At 30.4% G+C, this 21,355-nt stretch overlaps 1 protein-coding gene across 3 annotated transcripts in view; it reads left to right on the top strand.

The window, feature by feature from the left end:
* The window catches only part of LOC142332331 (putative helicase mov-10-B.1), a 78,298-nt gene extending 64,594 nt beyond the window's left edge, over nucleotides 1-13,704 (top strand). Inside the window, exons 18-19 of one of the 3 annotated variants that reach the window (XM_075378706.1) lie at nucleotides 6,826-6,900; nucleotides 11,063-13,703. In XM_075378706.1, the coding sequence (XP_075234821.1) occupies nucleotides 6,826-6,869 (44 nt within the window). In that variant the 3' untranslated portion in view covers nucleotides 6,870-6,900; nucleotides 11,063-13,703. Of the gene's footprint in view, nucleotides 1-6,825; nucleotides 6,902-11,062 lie in introns of those variants that run through there. The other 2 variants (XM_075378710.1, XM_075378708.1) reach the window with 2 other exon arrangements.
* Nucleotides 13,705-21,355: the final 7,651 nt, after the last annotated feature.

Here is a 21,355-nt window from a genome sequence, read left to right as displayed (position 1 = left end):
AATGTGATTTGAAATCAGATGGGTAGTTTTTATTTTATAAAGCTTCAAACCCTAGTTTAGATAATTTCTGTGCTAAGAGTAATTGCTGAGGAGGTTGCAAAAAGAATGAAACACTTTGAAGTTAGTTTTTTAAAAATATTTTATTAATGTCAATTTTGTATGGTATGTCGTTAAAAATATTTGAAATTTAAATAATTGCAACTATTGTGGACAAGAAATAGAAAATTTTGTTTGAATATCTTGAGAAATTAATTACATATCAATTACCTACAGTATTAAAATTTGTTACTGTGCACATTTATAATTTGTAAGTTGCAATTTATCTGAAGATAAGCTTTTTTTTATGAATATAAAAAAATTTAAAAATTTATTTACAGGAATCAAAGAAAAAATATTACCTAATAAATTGCCTTTTAGCATTTTTCCATTTCTATAGGTTTAATGTTCCTTAATTTCTTTAACCTTCTCACTGTTAATAAATTTTCCGCTTTTTCCTATACTTATGGATGAAAAAAAAAGTTATAATATGCTAACTACTTTCTATTTTTTAATTTATTTTCAGAATGATATATATGTCCCTGTATTTGTTTATCCAAAATATTGTATAGTTTGTAAAAATAAAAAAATTAAATTAAACATTACTTCAAAAATTATTTTCATATTGACCAAAGTAGGAAGTTTCTTGAACATTTATATAAGTGTTACCGTTTTTCTTTTAATATATTTGTCACTTGAAAAATTATCTTATTGAATAAGTTTTTACTTAAAATAATAATAGCCTATAAAAATTTTATCTATTTTTCTATACGTAAATACATGAAAATTATATTAACATAAATATTTCATTTATTTACTCGATTTAAAACACAAAAACAAATTTCTTTTATGCTTAAAACATGAAAGAAATAGCTTTTTGTACATAAAAATATAAACAAACAAACATACTGAGACTGGAATACTGAGAGTATTAGGTAAATGTTACTTTTCGTAAATTATTACGAGGTAGCAATCCATGTAAGAGTAGTGCTATTTTTATGTTTTTTAAAAAAAAGTATAATTGTAGGACTACAACTGTAATTGTATTGTAATTAATACATTGTAATTGTAATTAGTACATTAATATTTGTGATTATTGTATTAAGTAATGAAATAGGAAATTAATTAACAGCCATTGAAAGTACTGACAGGAGATTCTACCAATGCCATTAAAGTCAAATAAACAAATAAAGAGTAAAAAGATTATATTTGTAGAGTATAAATATTATAAAAATAGAGTATAATTAGGATGCATAAACTCTGTTTGTCAACTCGTTACGGATTGCACTGTCGTAGGGAAGGCATCTACCAAATTTTTTGGTAACAGTTTTATAGCTGTATTTTCAAATATCCTTATCAAGAGCATTACAGAGCTCTCCAAATGCCACCCACTTCTGTTGTTTGGAACTGGAGATATCATATTTCAGATCCTGTCTTGTCCTTCTGAACTCGCTTGGTCAATAGTTATAGTTCCATATTTATTGTAACTCCTACTGGTCCTTTGTAGTGTCTGTCTGGTGTTCATGCTGGTGTCTCTTAATCTACTGATCTCAGCAGTCCAACAGCAGATTAACTTTCTGTGGTGGTCTGCCTGCCTTTTCAATTTGGTCTCCTTAAAGGCATCAGCTATGATGTCCAAGAGACCTCGGGTCTATGAAGTTGACATCACCAAGGTATACCAGGAGTATGGCCGAAGACAAAATGTCCCGGCCGACTATGGATAAGGTGCCTGCTGCTGCTCACTTTCAGAAGGACATTGAATTGTGATCTAAAAGAGTTTTCTTTCATTTACGATCAACATAAGGTCCACAGAGTCTTAGACCCACATGGTCTGTGTCAACTAGGAGACGAACTTGTCCCTGCTAAAAGTGCAGGTGTAGCCTTGATTAAAGCAGGTGAATCCTACCTTGGCCATCACCTCATAGAAGACACATGGTGAACATTTGCCATATCACCCCACAATGGGTTCTTTATGTTAAAATAGTGTTGACAGTCTGATGATCTTCCCTAGTAAATTATCCAAGAATTGTTTAAATCCATTGAATGAGTTGAGGTGATATAACAGCTGAATAATATCATCGTTAATGTCCCTAGACATACATAACCTGGCCATTGCTATAGTGAATAATCAGCAGGGTACTTGGGACATCTATTAATAGCATTGCTGTTAACATTATACATCCATTGACTTTCAGTTCCCAATGCTTAATTTGGTTCACTGCACAGTATGAAGTCAGCCTTTTTCCACCTAGCAGCCGCTAAGACTGGGGCATGGGCCCTCTGGATACTGTTCGAATTTATCAATAGAATTCTCATTTTTGGTGAGGGAACACTTTATTACTAGTACTGTTGCTCATAGATTTGCAGGCCACATATTTTTGCCCATCCTTGCTATCAAACATTTTGTAGCCAGTCTTACCACAATTGAAACAAATGCCAAGCAGTTGGATCTGTTACACTTAGAAGTAGGTTTTTTTAATGATTATTAACATTTTATGAACATTTTACTCATATGATTTTTTATACTTTTCTAAAAATAAAAATATTTTGCCTTAGAAAATTTTCTCACAAATTCATAAATATTGTTGTAAATATGGTTTTATATAATTGAAATTTTCAACTTCAATCAGATTTTATGATAGTTTCTTTTGGTGAGAAAGATGAATCTATGCTGTTAAATTTTTTTCATATGGGTATTACTTTTTTTTATTGGACTATTTAAAAAAATTTTTTTATTTGCAGTTATTATTTTTTAATTTTTAATAAACGTGCCTAAGAAAACTAAGACCTTAATTGTTGCAAAATCTGGAGATGCTGAGGGTGTCCTTGCTCTACAGCCTCATCCCCTTGACCTTTTATGTTGAAAATTTAATGGCACCAATGGCCCATATATATAAGTAATCTGACCAAGTTTGATCAAAATCGATCCAATAGTTTTGGAGCTATAAGATGATTTAGAGTGTGACACTGAACACACACACTTGCATACAAACATCCAGAAAATTTCCATCCGGTTTTTTGGTTCCTTAGATGTCAAAACATCATGGTCCGTGAAACCCGCATATGCCCAAATTGGACCGATTACAATAGTTTCCCTTCTACAGCTGCAGCTCTGCTATAGCACTGGATGAGAAAGTAAAAGAAATATAACTAAAAATGTAACTTTTAAATACATCAATGAAACTATGACTTTTAAAATATTTTTTTTTTGTCTTCAGTCATTTGACTGGTTTGATGCAGCTCTCCAAGATTCGCTATCTAGTGCTAGTTGTTTCATTTCGGTATACCCCCTACATACTACATCCCTAACAATTTGTTTTACATATTCCAAATGTCACCTGCCTACACAATTTTTTCCTTCTACCTGTCCTTCCAATATTAAAGCGACTATTCCAGGATGCTTTAATATATGACCTATAAAAATGTCTCTTCATTTAGCTGTATTTTTCCAAATGCCTCTTTCTTCATTTATTTGCTGCAAAACCTCTTCATTTGTCACTTTATCCACCCATCTGATTTTTAACATTCTCCTATAGCACCACATCTCAAAAGCTTCTTTTGTTTCAGGTACTCCGATCATCCAAGTTTCACTTCCATATAAACCAACACTCCAAACATATACTTTCAAAAATCTTTTCCTGACATTTAAATTAATTTTTGATGTAAACAAATTATATTTCTGACTGAAGGCTCGTTTCGCCTGTGCTATTCAGCATTTTATATGGCTCCTGCTTCGTCCATCTTTAGCAATTCTACTTCCTAAATAACAAAATTCTTCTACCTCCATAATCTTTTCTCCTCCTATTTTCACATTCAGTTATCCATCTTCATTATTTCTACTACATTTCAAAAACTACAAAACGAAAGTAATCGTTTTATTCTTTTTTATTTCTTGCGTAGGACTTCATCCATGCCATTCATTGTTCCTTCTAAATCCTTTTTTCTCTCAGCTAGAATTACTATATCATCAGCAAATCGTAGCATCTTTATCTTTTCACCTTGTACCGTTACTCCAAATCTAAACTGTTCTTTAACATCATTAACTGCTAGTTCCATTTAAAGATTAAAAAGTAACGGAGATAGGGAACATCCTTGTCGGACTCCCTTTCTTATTACGGCTTCTTTCTTATGTTCTTCAATTATTACTGTTGCTGTTTGGTTCCTGTACATGTTAGCAATTGTTCTTCTATCTCTGTATTTGAACCCTAATTTTTTTTAAATGCTGAACATTTTATTCCAGTCTACATTATCGAATGCCTTGTCTAGGTTTATAAACGCCAAGTATGTTGGTTGTTTTTCTTTAATCTTCCTTCTACTATTAATCTGAGGCCTAAAATTGCTTCCTTTGTCCCTATACTTTTCCTGAAACCAAATTGGTCTTCTCCTAACACTTCTTCTACTCTCCTCTCAATTCTTCTGTACAGAATTCTAGTTCAGATTTTTTATGCATGGCTAATTGTTCTGTATTCTTCACATTTATCTGCTCCTGCTTTCTTTGGTATCATGAGTATAATACTTTTTTTGAAGTCTGATAGAACTTCCCCTTTTTCATAAATATTACACACCAGTTTGTATAATCTATCAATCGCTTCTTCAGCTGCAGTGTGCAGTAATTCTACAGGTATTCAATCTATTCCAGGAGCCTTTCTGCCATTCAAATCTTTTAATGCTCTCTTAAATTCAGATCTCAGTTTTGTTTCTCCCATTTCATCCTCTTCAACTTCCTCTTCTTCCTCTATAACGCTAGTTTCCAATTCATATCCTCCGTATAATTCAATATATTCCACCCACCTATCGACTTTGCCTTTCGTATTATAAATCGGTGTACCATCTTTGTTTAACACATTATTAGATTTTAATTTATATACCCCAAAATTTTCCTTAAATTGTCTGTATGCTCCGTCTATTTTACCAATGTTCATTTCTCTTTCCACTTCTGAACACTTTTCTTTAATCCACTTTTCTTTAATCCACTCTTCTTTTGCTAGTTTGCACTTCCTGTTTATAGTATTTCTTAATTGTCGATAGTTCCTTTTACTTTCCTCATCACTAGCATTTTTATATTTTCTACGTTCATCCATCAACTGCAATATATCGTCTGAAACCCAAGGTTTTCTACCAGTTCTCTTTGTTCCACCTAAGTTCGCTTCTGCTGATTTAAGAATTTCCTTTTTAACATTCTCCCATTCTTCTTCTACATTTTCTACCTTATCTTTTTCACTCAGACCTATTGCGATGTCCTCCTCAAAAATCTTCTTTAACTCCTGTTCCTCAAGCCTCTCTAAATTCCACCGATTCATCTGACACCTTTTCTTCACGTTTTTAAACCCCAATCTACATTTCATTATCACTAAGTTATGGTCGCTATCATTGTCTGCTGTAGGGTAAGTTTTTTCGTCGACGAGTTAATTTCTAAATCTTTGCTTAACTATGATATAATATATCTGATACCTTGCAGTATCGCCTGGTTTTTTCCATGTTATATTCTTATATTATGATTTTTAATCTGGGTGTTGGCAATTACTAAATTATATTTCGTGCAAAACTCTATAAGTTGGTCCCATCTTGCATTCCTTTTTCCCAGCCCGTATTCACCCATTATATTTCCTTCCTTGCCTTTTCCAATGCTTGCATTCCAAACTCCAACTATTATTAAATTTTCATCTCCTTTTATGTGTTTAATTGCTTTGTCAATTCCTTTGAATACACACTATCTCATCATCATCATGGGTGCTTGTAGGCATGTAGATGTTAACAATCGTCGATTTAGATTTTGATTTTATCCTTATTACAATGATTCTATTGCTAAGCTTTTGAAATACTATACTCTCTTCCCTATCTTCTTGTTCATTACGAAATCTACTCCTGCCTGCACATTATTTGTTAATTATTCTAAAATCACCTGGCCAAAAGTCATTTTCCTCTTCCCACCGAACCTCGCTAATTCCTACTACATCTACATTTATCCTATGCATTTCCCTCTTTAAATTTTCTAACCTACCAACTTTTATTAAATTTCTAAAATTCCACGATCCGACTTGTAGAATGATATTTTTTAATTTTCTGGTGACCCCTTCCTTAGTAATCCCCATCTTGAGATCCGAACAGAGGACTAATTTACCTCCGGAATATTTTACCAAGGAAGGCATCATTGCTATATGAAAATGCAGAGAGCTACATTTTCATGAAAAAAAAAAGCAGCTGTAGTTTTCTACTGCTTTCAGCTGCGCAGTACTCAAAGGTCTGAGTGATGTTGACATAGCCGTTTAAGTCGTCCTGACCTATGCCCTTAACAATTACTAAAAGAGCTGCTGCTCTCTTTCAGGAATCATTCCTTAGTCTGGTTCTCAACAGATACCTGTCCAATATGGTTGCACCTTCGGTCCAGCTATTCTGTATTACTGAGCACTCAAGCCCCCTCACCAACGGCAAGGTCTCATGATTCATAGAGGGAGTTATAAAATTATTAAACAAAAAAAAACCATTTAATTAAATTTTTATCTCTTTTTAAGACTGCTAAATTTGGTATTTGTAAATTCTTGTTATTGTTCAGTTTTAATTTTATTCTGTATATTTTCATATTTTATGTACTTATAATAAAACTTTAATAATAATTAGCGTAATTTTTTGATTTAGTTGTCTAAAATAGAAAACTGTTAAAAAAGAAAATATCAGCAGTTTAATTTCTAGTTAAGAAAGTTTCTTTTTGTTTCTGTAATTTTTAAGCAATTCAGCTAGTTGAATATCTGTGAAATATTTTATTTTTTGTAAATTTGTTTTCTTTTTCAGATTCTAACTTGCGTAAAGAAAAGGATAATTGTTCTATTTTATAAATTTATGATTTAATACGTATCCTCTCTTCAGGTAATGGTTTATTATTGCTTTTTTTTTTTGAATAGGTGAAGAGTGTTTATGAATTATTTTTTAAATCTGATATGTATTTAACTTAGAGAATGTATTTTATTAATAATAGGTCAGTTATAGAATACCACTTTTTTAAAGAAAGTTAAGAAATAATGTAAGTTAAGAAATAATATCTGCAATAGTATCTCAAGTTATTTAACTTTTCCCACTAATGGAAATAAGTAATAGAACATAAATAACAATTTTTTCATCTTCGGGTTTATAAGATATCAACTCAGACAAGTTTTTCTTTTATGGCAATTACCATAGTGAAGGTCAGTGATTATTTATATAAACATCATTCCAATAGTTTTATGAGGCATGTTTTTTAAGGTAGTACTATTTTAATACATGTCCGGTGCAGTTTGGCTATCTGTTTCATGCATGTGTATTGAATTAACTACATTATTGACTTGCGACAGACACCATTACATGATTGTGAATCTTTGTTTACAGGTTTCCTGTGCCTGTTTAAAATACCTATGACTAAAGACAGTACCACTGATTGTGAAATTTGTGCTGTAAATCATTTCTTAAATGGAAGAGATGCAAAAGCAACTGAAATTCATTGACAGATTAGTGAAGTGTATAGGGATAATGCTGTGACTGATGGAAATGGGTTAGGACATTTAAAGATGGCCATACAAATGTACACGGATATGGCATGGGTTGGGCCATCTTATATCACTTCTGATGAAGTAGTATAGACAGTTAATGGAAAAGACCATGAAAATAGATGTTTTATAATTTCATCACCATGTAATAAATTTCCTCAATTTCATAGAGTACTCTATGGAATTGTGTAAGTATGCTTAAATTATCAGAAGTTGTGCTCGTGCTAGGTACCAAAAATTCGGATCGAGTTGTACAAAAACAAATGTCTTTGAATTTTCTCACTAGATACAGTAATGAAAGTGATCTGTTTTTAAGCCGAATTGTTACTGGTGTTGAGACACGGTTCATACATAACATTGGAATCAAAACAACAGTTCATGGAATGGAGTCACTCCATATCTCCTGAGAAAGTGAAGTTGAAACAAACAATTTCAGCCTAGAAAATTATATGCATTGTGTTTTGGGATAGACAGGAACCAATGTTTATTAATTTTTTTGCCTTGGGGTGAAACAATAAATGCTGAGACATTTTGTAAGACTTACTGTGTCGCACAGTTCAAAACAGAAGGTGTGCATACTCAGTTTGGGAATCGTGCTACTTCATAACAATACTCAGCCACACATGGCTCATCACACCTAGTATCTCACTGTATTATTTTGCTGGAAACAAATCAATCTCCCACTGTGTAGTCAAGACCTGATGCCCATTGACAACCACTTGTTTTTGCATTTACAGCAGCACTTTGCTGGTTAGTGCTACAACCTCTAAACAGTCATTCAACAATGGTTATCTTCTCAGGCGGCAGGTTTCTATGAAGTAACCCACTGGGTTGGTCTCTCTTTTCCTGTTTAGCCTCCGGTAACTACCGTTTAGATAATACTTCAGAGGATGAATGAGGATGAAATGTATGAGTGTAAATGAAGTGTAGTCTTGTACATTCTCAGTTCGACTATTCCTGAGATGTGTGGTTAATTGAAACCCAACCACCAAAGAACACCGGTATCCACGATCTAGTATTCAAATCCGTGTAAAAATAACTGGCTTTACTAGGACTTGAACGCTGGAACTCTCGGCTTCCAAATCAGCTGATTTGGGAAGACGCGTTCACCACTAGACCAACCCGGTGGGTTACACTGGGTTGGTCTAGCGGTGAACTCGCCATCGCAAATCAGCTGATTTCAAAGTCAAGTGTTTTATGGTTCAAATCCTAGTTAAGGCATTTACTTTTATATGGATTTGAATACTAGATTGTGGATACCAGTGTTCTTTAGTGGTTAAAAGTTTCAATTAATCACATATCTCAGGAGTGGTTGACCTGAGACTGTACAAGATTTCACATCATTTACATTCATACATATCATGCTCTGAAGTAATACCTTATAGTGGTTCTGGAGGCTAAAAAAAAACCTTAATGTATATAAATAATATATAATATTAAAAAAAGTAATAAAATAATGATGATGATGATAATAAGAAAATAATGTATAATAAAAAAATAATGAATATTATAAATAATGTGTAGTTGTAATGTATATAAGTGCCTTAATGTAAGTGGAAATTTTGTACAATTGTAGATTAAGATCCACGCTTTCAAGTGAATATCATTTTTTTTTAATTTACTTGTTTTTTTTTAATATATATAAACTGTACTTGCTTAAAAAACATACCTCGTACGTATTAAATCACAACCTTAGTTAATATAGAAATGTCATAAGAAAACATTACTGTAAAACAAAACAGCAACTTATAAACAATTATTAAACAGATCATAAAAAACCATGGAGTATCCTTATACAATAAATAAATAAAATATTAAGGTAAGTTGTATCAGGGTATAACCTCAAGTATTTATGTGATTACATCTTAAATGTGTGGGTGTTGATGAAATAAAACACAACTTATTTCCATTATGATCATTTTCCATTGTAAAATATGCAAGTAAAGTGAGAATATAAGAATCAATTCTTTCAAATGTTTGAGTTAAAAGAAAAATTATCAACCAATTGTTTTATCCTATTATTTTCATCTACTGTTGTGTATTTATAACTTTACTAATTTGTATAATGCCAATCTTGGTGTAATGAATCGTTCTGTGATTGTATCCAGAGCTAGATTGAAATGATTTTGTTTTCAATAACTGTGGAATTTTTTTTATGATTTAACCCAATATTTATCTGCAGACTGAACATACTTTAAAGTTGGTTACATCTTAATTTGAAAATAAATTAATACTAAAAGTATTACAGATAATTTTTTTTATTGGTTTTACATGTTTGAAAACCCATAAACAATCACTTTCCTGGCTCAACTCATTTTTCAAAAATACATTTTTTAAATGACTATTACTGTTTAATGTTATACTATGTTCTTGATCAATTATCATCTTATTAACTTCTGTTGACAAATTAAAATTTATACATGATTTTCTGCATTATTGTCAACTGACATTGGTGAATATGTGGCAGACATACTCAGCCTAGCATTTGTATTTGTCTACTCGGCAGTGTTATTTATTTTGCCATCATATGCTCTGATTCATTCAGTTGATGTGTAGTTTCCCGATTCATCTTGCTACCTATTTTTCTTTGACAGTTTCCTGGATTTCTGACTGCATTTACTGCACATAAATCATAATAAAAACAATTTTTTTTTTATAAAATATATTTTACTTGTCAGTAATAATGGTTTACAATATTTCAAAGTTTTCCTATTCTTTGACACTAATTTTACTGCAATTAGACAATGCAGTCATTCATACGCTTATTTGAAAGTGACTGTATGATGAAATTCTAATATAATTTGTGAAGTGTGTAGAGAGAATTGGGAGATGACGTAACTAGTTTTACACAAATCCTTTACCTTAAAACTATATACAGTTTATTTTACTAAAGTTTAGTTTTCATGTTTAGATTTGTGACTCAAGAATCGTGATTTCATTTTGTAAAATTTTGTGCATGCACCCTTGTGACAATTGGTAAGTTATAGTCACATCAATACATAAAACTTTACAACCAATAATTTACAAATTATTTTTAAAAAAATGCCCTTACAAAAATTTTTTATTGTTTTTCAAAGAACTGAACTCAATTGTTCAAGATAAATTGTCTAATTTTTTTTATGTAGGGTGCCCTGATCTCATTAAGTGCAAGCATATATGTTTTGCCATCAAAATGCTACCATACCTTCCCTATATTAGGTAATTATAATTTTTCTGAGATCCTAGAATATTTTCTTGTTTTTGGATGTAAAAAAAAAGAGAGCTCATGTTAATGTATATACATGGAAAACATAAAATTCTTTTAAATAAAGGTTTATATGTAACTTAAGATCCACTTTGATTTTTTTATATAGGCGATAAATAGTAATAGAAACTTACAAAATAGATTAAAACTACCATTTTATCTTTGTCATTAGTTATGAGATTAATATTTGAAGCTTTCTTTTTAATAATAATAAAAATAGTGAGTTTTTTATTTATTTGTAATTCATTATTTTTTTCATTTTCAGGAATAAAAAATTAAGCACCGACTTACTTTCTGAAGAATTTAAAATCAAAGATGTATATTAAGTGTAAATTTTTGTCATATAATTACTTTCTTAGCCTTAAAAGAGTTGCAGTTTTATATATATCTTGATAAGATTACTGCAGAATATTGTAATAAAATAATTCTATGGGCGTTTATTAGTATTATTATGAACATACCTACCAGTTTAAGGGTTTTTACAATAAAAAAAAAACTATGCAAGTAGAATCGTCTTTCAGTAATTGTATTGTTCATTTCATGGCAAATAATAAAATTATAAATTTTAATTTAAGTTTTGATGGTATCTAGTGATACCACCGATGAGCTCATTGGCAGCAGTAGTTTTACAGTATATTAGTTAAAATAAAAACGCACAAATTCTTAAGAAAAATATTTATCAGGTTGTACCATATTATATTTTAATTTACTGCATTGATAATCTTAATAAGTTTTACAGATTATTTTTTAGTTACGGTTTTATCATTAGAGACATTTAAGAAATTCAACCTGTAATGACAATTAAGAGAACTACCACTTAAATAAATGTACAATATTTGTTACTATGTATTTTATGAAAAAAGTCTTTTAAAATCAATTTTAGTTGCTTTATGCATCTTTTTTGTAATTTACAATTTCTTTGCTAATGTGATAAAGTTTAGAAAAATGTTGAAGAAAAAATATCATGAGAGTGCCTTGGTGGTGTGAGCTAGCAAGACCAGACCAGACCAGAGATCATCAAGTATTCATAAACAGAAACATTTGAGGAAAAATTCTGCAAGTTATATTTAAAATATTTAAATATAAGTTAAGTTATATTCATATAACTTAATAAGTGACTAATTTGTCCATCTTAACTTACAAAAATATATTTTATATACTTTTTAAATATACTTTATCAGTAATGTTTTGAATGTAAAATTATTTAATTACATGAACTGAACTTTAGTTTAGGGTTGCAGGACCAAAAAATGTTAGGGCTGGACATGTGTAGCCTAAAACATATACACAACACTCAATATTAATGAACTTGAACAATGATTAGCGTTTATTTGACTCAGTAACAATATACAATGAACAGATGATCTTAAAGTCTGACATTACAACATGTGTCTTTAATGACATAATAAATTAAAAAAGAAAAAAGTAATGTATTGAAAACATAACTAAACACAGAGTTTTTTTTTTTAACTCACCAAGTTGGTCTAGTGGTGAACTCATTGCAAATCAGCTAATTTTCAAGTCAAGAGTTTTAAGGCTCAAATCCTAGTAAAGGCAGTTACTTTTATTCAGATTTGAATACTAGATTGTGGTTACTGGTGTTCTTTTGTGGTTGAGTTTGAATTAACCACACATCTAAGGAATGATTGACCTGAGACTGTACAAGATTACACTTCATTTACATTCATACATATCCTCATTCATTCTCCGAAGTAATACCTTGCGGTGGTTCCGGAGGTTAACAGAAAAAGAAAGTATTTTTTAGATAATTTTAACATTATATACACAAGGGAATACTGAAAAGTTAATACATTCACTAATAATTATCAAATGGAAAGAGATATTAAAATCGAACAAAAAACAGTAGAATAATATTTTATTGCTTATTTCATTGAGAGCTTTTTTTCAATGATTAAGACTGTAAACAATTCAAATCTGCAGATAGGAGAAAAATTCATATATATTTATAATGAAGACAGAAATATGAACAATGATGTTAAATAGTTAGAAAATGAAAAAAAAAACAAATAGATTAACTTTATCTTACTTCAATTACAAGCTATTAGTTTCTCATTTATCCTACATAAGTTGGCTGCATTGTAGAATGATGTTGATCGCAGCACTCTGCCGATTAAACCCAGATGCAATGTTAATTTTTATAAGTGTTAATAGATAAACTTAAACACTTATAAATGTAAATAACTGGCATAAAAAATTACATTTTATATAATGTCAATTAAAATTTTCAGTAAAGTTATTAATGATAATCTATCTCGATCACTTTTTCAATAATAATGCCATTTATGTTACCATTTTTGCATAAATTTAAATATTTAAAAAAAATTGATTTTATTTTAAAATTATTTTCAGCTAAACTAACTTAGCTTATTTTCAGCTAACTTATTTTTATATTTTAATGCCCATAACCTAAAATATTATTATAATTTCTTGTTTAACTGAACATAATAAAAATAAATTTTATATTAAATTTATAATAAAATAAATAAAACAACATTCAGAGTTTTTTTATGGTGTATGTGTATTAATTAAAATAACAATGATATAATTTTATTTCTTTTTGCCTTTGAATGTACGAGGATTAAGGTTTCCTAATATGTTATCCATGATTTTCCAAATCACAATGTTCTGAAGATTGGATTAATTGCAAATAAGCATGTTTTGATTATGTAATTGTTTATTTTAATAAAAGAATTATAATTTAAAAGTAGAATATGATAAAATAATTTATGAAATAAAATTAGAATGAATTATGTTACATTATGATTTATTGTTATATCAATGGCTTGAAATTTCTTATTACTTGTTTTTTAATGAATTAAAATTAATTGACAACAATAAATTATCCGATAATTACTTTTATTATGGTTCTACTATTCTGTGATGTTTATTAAAAGTTTCTATAAACACATATTTTTATCACAGAATATTCTTTTTATTAATCTTTTGCATGTTTACCATAAATAATTTTATTAAAACTATTAATTACTAGTTTTTATGATAGAAGTTATTAGTTTATTTTTATTTTCAAATTAATTTGTAATTTGCTTTATTGATTAAAATGTCATTAAATCTTCTTGTGTTTAGTTTTATTTATTATTTTTTTTAATTGATCAGAAGAGAATTAAAAGAATATATATGAAACACTAGCCAGTCAGACCCCCCACCTCCACTCATCATTATCCACATGCTTATGAAAATAATACCGATAAATGATAAATAAACCCTGTTCAATTAATAAAAACTAACAGTGCACTGTAATTTCTTCAGAGCAACAGTTTGATCTGCACAGTGCTGAAAACTTTCTGAAGTATACAGTTTTCAGAATAGTCAACCCCCATCTTAAAAATAGTGGTTATAGCAGGTTACCTATCCTTTGTATATGTAAAAAATTATTTTTTGTGGTTCTTAGTGTTAGCCAAAAAAACCACAAAGAAATAACCGTACTTTTTTCCCTTTTTTAATTTATGTTTATTTGTGGTACAATTTTTGAACAAAATCTAACTCTTTAATGCGTTTTGCTGTAACGGTACGTGTGCAAGTTTAGTACCCCAAATGCATTTCGCCATATGGTGTATGCACTTTGACATGCCATCATATTCTCCTGTCTTGTGGTCACATATGGAACATAATTTGAACTGGAGTAGATGCAGTCCTTTCCTATAAAGTTGATTTTACGTATTTAATGTTTTTCATTATCGATTTTATGTGATATTCAATTCTATTGTTCGATATAAACTTCTCTACATCGAGTTCTGCATCTGACAGGTTACTGTTTTCATTCATATCGTTCATGCATCTTGGCATGTAGTTTAGTGTTGTTTGTTTTTTTTAAAACTAAGTATTCTTCTGTTGACAATAATTTTTTATGCTAGCGCATTTTAATGAACTGTTTTTTGTTTTGTTTTTGGTACAAAAAGTAAAATTATACCCTTGCAGATGAGGATATTAATGAACAAAGAAACAAACGGGTTAAAGGGCTAAAGAAGGAATTTGTTTAAAATATTTACATCTTTTCTCTCATGCGCGTTTAGATAACGACTGTTCCCGCAAGAGATTATGGAGCAAGCGATGTACAGCTGCCCATGCGAAAATTATTGACCCATGTGGAGACCAGTCACTTGAAGCATCTGCCCTTGTGATTTATTTATTATCACTGAAAAAGTAACTTTAAGTTGAAAGTGAAGGGTAATTCTAAAGGAATGCACATTGTACACTGTCTGTCACACCTTTAAAGCTGTTTTTCTCAATAAGTGAAAAAGATGTCAAAAAAACAGAGAATTTTTATAGAGAATTTAATTTTAAATACTGCAACTAGTTTAGCAATAGTAAAGTTGAATATTGGTAAGGAACATATTATGCAGTTGTTACCACAAGCCATTAAAATGGCCACCACCATTTTGAAACCTTCGTTTCATAACAGCAGTAATGTATTCATTCTTTGTACAAAAACTATTTTTAAAATAAATAATAAAACGAAATCTATAAATAAAAGCTAAGCAAACACAAAACATTCAGTCGTAACCTAATCATTAAATAAAGGAAATTCCATGCAAAATTTTATATTGGCTGATTGAGCAGTTTTTGCATGAAAGAGTAACAAACTTGCAGAAACTACTACATATGACATATATCTAGTCAGATTTTTATCTGCCTAGGGTTCTTTTTCCAGTTACATAATATATATATATATATATATATATATGTAATAGATGCAGTAAAAGAAATTTGAAACTTGATTATAATTATTTTTGATTCAGGTTTGTCTTTGTTTTCAGATGTGAGGGTAAATTCAATGAAAGCAAAGTTATGAAATTCTGACACTCATTTATACTGTCATTGTGACCAAATTAATTAACATATGAAAAAGTGCTTCTCCCTCATTCATGTTTCTGATATCCTATCAGCAGCACAAGTATAAATTTCCATCAATTATTTCATAGGTTATTTTTAAGCAAATTAAACTGTCTAAATACAAGATGTCGATTTTAAAACTGCTGAAATTGTTACAGGAATTTTTTATTGATTGCTAGACAATCTGTTTAGTTGGACAATAGTAGTTATTTTTTTCAATGATTCTACTTACAAATAAACCAATGAATTTGACTTCCTCAGAACTTTGGGTCTCTGTAAAGTTACATATTCCACTGGTATTGTGTGCTTGTTTCCATTGACTTATTTCAAATTTCACATAATTAAATCATAACATTAATCTTTTTCTTCTTTTTAGACAGGCTAAAAGACTGAATTGTACTGCACTTCCCTCCAGTTCTTTCTGTCCAGGACTTTTCTTTCCAATTTGCCACTTGCAGAACTTTGAAGTCAGATTTTGATCTGCCTAGGGTTCTTTTTCTAGATGGATTAGCTGAGGTTATATTCTTAATCGGTCTATCATCATCAATTCAGTGCAAATGCCGTAACTGTTGTAAATGGTTCTGTTTGAAACTACTAATTGCTGCTTGTTCTATGCCAAGCTCTTGATTTTTCTTTGTTTCCATTCAACTGTTGCAGTATGTTTTATTGGTCCTTAAATCTTTCTCAGTTCTTGGTTGTCTAGTCACATTTTCTGAATCTCCATGTTTCACAGCCGTAGAGCAATATTGGACAAACTATTTTCTTATACAGCTCCAACTTTGAACCTCATAATAAGGCTGTGCCTTTAACCCCTTTATTTAAAGCAAATTTATTATATTTGCCGCTGCGATTCTGTCTGTAATTTCTGGTTTCAGTACTCCTGTTTCTATAAAGATAGATCCTAAATATCTAAATTTGTTTATCCTTTTGAATGTTCTTAAATTTGAAATTAAGGAGTTAATTTTATTTTTATTTTTTGCTGCTGTTCTTGAAATTAAGAGATAATCTGTATTTTCTTGATTGGTGTTTAGTCCCATTTTCTTTGCAATTTTGTCAAGGGACTCTATCATCCCTTTGGTTTTAGCTAGCACTGTCAGATCGTCTGCATGTGTTAGCAATTTATGATTCATATAAAAAGATGTAATTACATTAGATATGATTTATATAATTTTAATTATTACACAAACACTCATGAATAAATTTGTATGTTTTTAGAAAATTATTGTTAGCCAGTTAAAGAATCGTACAAGTCCTTGTTACAATGTTTTCCTGATGTAATTAGTTGTACATAATGATTGATCTAAGAATTTCTTTAACAGTCTTTTTAACTGTGTAATCCACAGAGATAAAAAACTGTATATAAATATTTTTATTTTGTTCCATTAGGATGGATTAGGAGGTCTGGCTGTTTCTGATAAGCACCTCAGTCTTACTTGCGTATTTTGTTTTTAGGTCTCTGACAAATCTGAGCCAGAGCTTCCCTCATCAAAACAAATGGATATTAAGGACACAAAAATTCAATCAACTACTTTATTAGTCCTAAATTATCCACTAATTTATATTTAAATTAAATTTACGTAATAAAAAACAAAGCAACAAATATATCGATGAATAAAACTTCTAAACCAAGAATAAAAACAACTTTGAGAATAAGCAAGATTAAAAGGTTAATAAGAAATAAATAAATGGACAAAATAAATCAAATCTTAGAAAATCTGTAACTTTGAAAGCAGTTTTTCAATGGAAGAAGAAGGATAAGAAGAAAAAATAAATAAGAGATAGAAGAGAGCTAGAAATACAAAGAGCAGAAATGAAATTTTTGACATTTGCAATTGGAATAACTAAAAGGGATAAATTAAAAATTATGCAAAAATTTGTGTATTTATAGTTTGATGGAAGAAATAACTAAAATAGATTTAATATCTTATGGGTACCTACATTAAATAAATAAGCAACAAATAGTACTGAAAAGTATGGTGGGAACAAATGAAAATGGATTAAACCATAGAAAAGATGTATGTATGAAGTGAAGGAGGTAGAAGGTAAAAGATGTGATCTTGAAAGGAAGTTTGAGAAGTGATTTCATCGAGAAAAACCCAAGATATCCAGGAGCAGGAAAGTAGGAAAAGAAAAGTGGGCACCATACAAGAGATATTCAAAGTCAGCATTTGTGATTATTTTCTAAAGGCTAGTTTATTGATAAATCATTTTACAATAACATAACAAGTAATTGTGAATTAATGTAACCTTTAGGGGTGACCTTGAATCAAGAGTTCTATGAAACAATCCTGATCCAAAAGAGTATCTTGGCTTCCTCCACCCCTTAAGCTTTGATTATATATTTAATATTTAGGTGCATGGGAACGGCACATTAGTTAAATGATTTTTCCATTTACTAGCATAAGCATAGTATAACAAATGGATTTTCTTCAAAATACTAAACGGCCGTCTAAGGCGATGTGCTTAGGTTTCATAAAGAAAACCTCATCCATCTTCAAAATTTTTTGAGGAATGGAAGCATCCAATTGAATTATATCCATTCAGACAGATCATTAGCATGTTAAATATTTGTTAATTTGGCAAAAAACTTTTGTATTCGTTAATAATTTTTTGAATTCAATTTGTAAAAATAAATAATGTAATTTGTATGCTTTTTCATGTTATTTTATATTCTATTACAAAAGCCATATAATACTTTTTTTTAACTGAAGTAAAAAAATTCAGTCAGAACTCTTTATAATTAACAGTATAATAAATAAATGTATGTTGAAAGATTGATTAGAAAAAAAGTAGATGCCTTCATTTTTATATTTTTATGTATCAAACACCTGTTTTAGATTACAGCACACAAATAGTACTCAATAGAATTATTATTCAGTTATTCTTTTGATACACTTTTTCCATTATATGAAAAGTTTCATATCTTTTATTTATTTATTTTTTAAAGTAGCTTGCAATCCTTATTAAGACAACTGGAGGAAATTAGCTTGGAGAGAATTTACAAATAACGTTCTTAAAATTCCAGTACTAAAGTTCTGAGTTATTGGAAATTCTTTTCATACTGCCTTGTGGATGCTTGAGGATAATTCTGTCATTTTTGACAGAGCTCTTTTTGCTTTATTTTACGTGACCATAGTCATTGTTTTTGCCAGAAGGACAGAAGTAAGGATACAAAAGATAATATTTGTATTTAAGATTTCTTAGCTTACCCTATAAGAATTTCAGTTATTAGATTTGTCTTACAATGAAAAGAATCTTTTTGGGCCATTCTACATCATGTTATGCCAAAGATGGGAGGACTTATAAGTCCTGAAATCTTTAGCGCGGATCTAGCACAGATAAGCCTTAGAATTAAAAATGGGAAATCAAGGAAAAGGAAAAGGGGTGATTGGTGAGGTAATTGCAATGCAAGTACCGCAGTAAGAGAGTGAAACACCATACCAACCCCATGGGAGGAAGACACCCACCTTGTGATATTACCGGTCGCCACACTAGCTCCTTCGTTCCGAGCCCTAAGGGGCTTTACCGGAGGTCGTCTTTAGACCCTCTAACTGATTACATCTTACAGTCATCAGCCAGGCCTTGATGTCACCGATGCAAAAGCCTTAGGATGCCACCGATGTAAATGCCTCGGCAGACATTTGCATCAGTAAAGTACATATCAAATTTCGCTTTCACGTAGGTCTCAGACGGACATCTTCATATCCAACCTAATATGATTCGCTCAAAATACTGACCAAAACCGCGGAAGCGCGAACCCCGCGCCTAGTCCAGATTTGACAGCACCGTTCGTGACTGTGAATGCCTCAGAAAACGAACGAGTTTAAAGTTAAATCAGTGCTACACTCATACCAATCAAAATTATATTTTACGCAACATAGAAATTCAGACGTACACCCAAATAAGTCGACCAATTTAGGTGACCTAACAAGGCGAAAAAACCTTATTCCGGTCCGCGCAAGAGCCGGGAACAAACCCCGCAAACCCACCCGGTTCCATCATGGTGTCTCGCGTGGCATTACCAAGTCACGAAAAGGACCGCCACCAGCGGAGGGAATTCACGCATTCGGTCACACGGGTTAACATACCCCGGCGGCGCGACCACCCCCTCCAGCGGGAGCCCCAAATCGAATCAAAAACAACACCAATATAACCGTGGCACGATGGCCTACCTCAAACCAATTCAATGCCATAGCCAACCAGGATCCTACCACGATCGAGTACCTCGATTTGCAGACCTACACACCGTAAGGGCGCGAAGAAAACCAGCCACTATAGACCACTCCTCGCGGACCATCCAGTTAATACGGAGATCCAAAAAGGAATGTATTCTTTAAGTTCCCTAACAGCTCGTGAACGTTCAACCTCGTATCGGGGACAGACGTAGAGAACGTGGTCCACTATAAGAAAAAGTTAAGGATTCCTTCAGGTAGCAAGTATTCTATCTAAAATTCCTCAGAAAATTTCAAATTTAAGCAGCATATTGCCGATCAACATTTTTTCCTTGATCAAGATTAAATAACTGCTGTATCAGAGTTGTTTTTCTAAAAAAATATAAAGTTATAGCTTTACTTATCGTTGAAATTTCTTACAAGTTTAATTATCTACTTGAACATAAACAGTTCAACCAGATGTTGATGAAAATCAGAGTTAAAATAGTATCCATTTTCTTTTGCAATTTTATATTATTTTTAAAAAACTTTGATTCATATAAATAAGAATTTTTATTATGAATTTTAGTTTACTACATTTGAAAAACATATTGTTCAGATTCCTATTTGTATTAACATTTTTAAAAAAATAATTGCATTTTTTTTTTTTACGTAATTATACAATTTAAGGATTTGGTTGAATTAAGTTTAATACCCATTGTAATTTAGTGTTTATTAAACACAGATATTTTACATTATTAAACTTTATGTTATTAATGTGGCCTTATTTTATTACATTGAGTTTTAATAGAAAAGCAAATTTTTGTAAATAGAAATTGAGTGTTTTGAAAAGAAAATATTTTATATTCATATCTGATTAGATAACAAAAAATAAAATAATTAAAAATTAGTAAATTTTATTCATTTATTTACAGCATTTTTAGGAAGTGACTTCAATATGTTAAATAAAAGAAAGACGTTTGCTTCCAATAGTTTTTATATAATTTAATAATGTTTAATTTTATTCTACTGAAATGATGATAAAAAGCAATAATGGCTTTCTTTATAACAATTCCATGTTTTAGAATAAGGAAGACTTTCGAAATTTCTTGTCTTATTTATGGATTATGCTAGTAAGAATATTCTGTTTTACTTTTTAAAATAATACACTAAGGAATAATCAGTTTAATTACAAAACTAACTTGAAAAATATTCAGAAGATTTAATCGTAAAAGATAATTTATTTACGTATTGTAACACAACTACGAGAATTTGCGTTTATGTACAGAACACAATTTTCCAAATTAGAAGTTAACATCTAGCTATAGAAATTATAATGTTATTTTAATAATAGACCATAACCGAGATAATTTAGTTGTGCTATTTTTGGTCTATGCGACATTCATTACAGGGAAATGGCATTATAATAAATAGTACACGTTATTGTTCATAGATAGCGTGAAGGTTGTCGAGTAAGTTATGATAGTTTGGTCTGCTGTAACTACCGATGTCGTGTCTCGTGTTCTAAACGCGAC

Source organism: Lycorma delicatula, chromosome 11 (assembly GCF_047948215.1).
Source record: "Lycorma delicatula isolate Av1 chromosome 11, ASM4794821v1, whole genome shotgun sequence".
NCBI classification, from domain to species: domain Eukaryota; kingdom Metazoa; phylum Arthropoda; class Insecta; order Hemiptera; family Fulgoridae; genus Lycorma; species Lycorma delicatula.
This window is presented reverse-complemented; position numbering and strand designations above follow the sequence as displayed.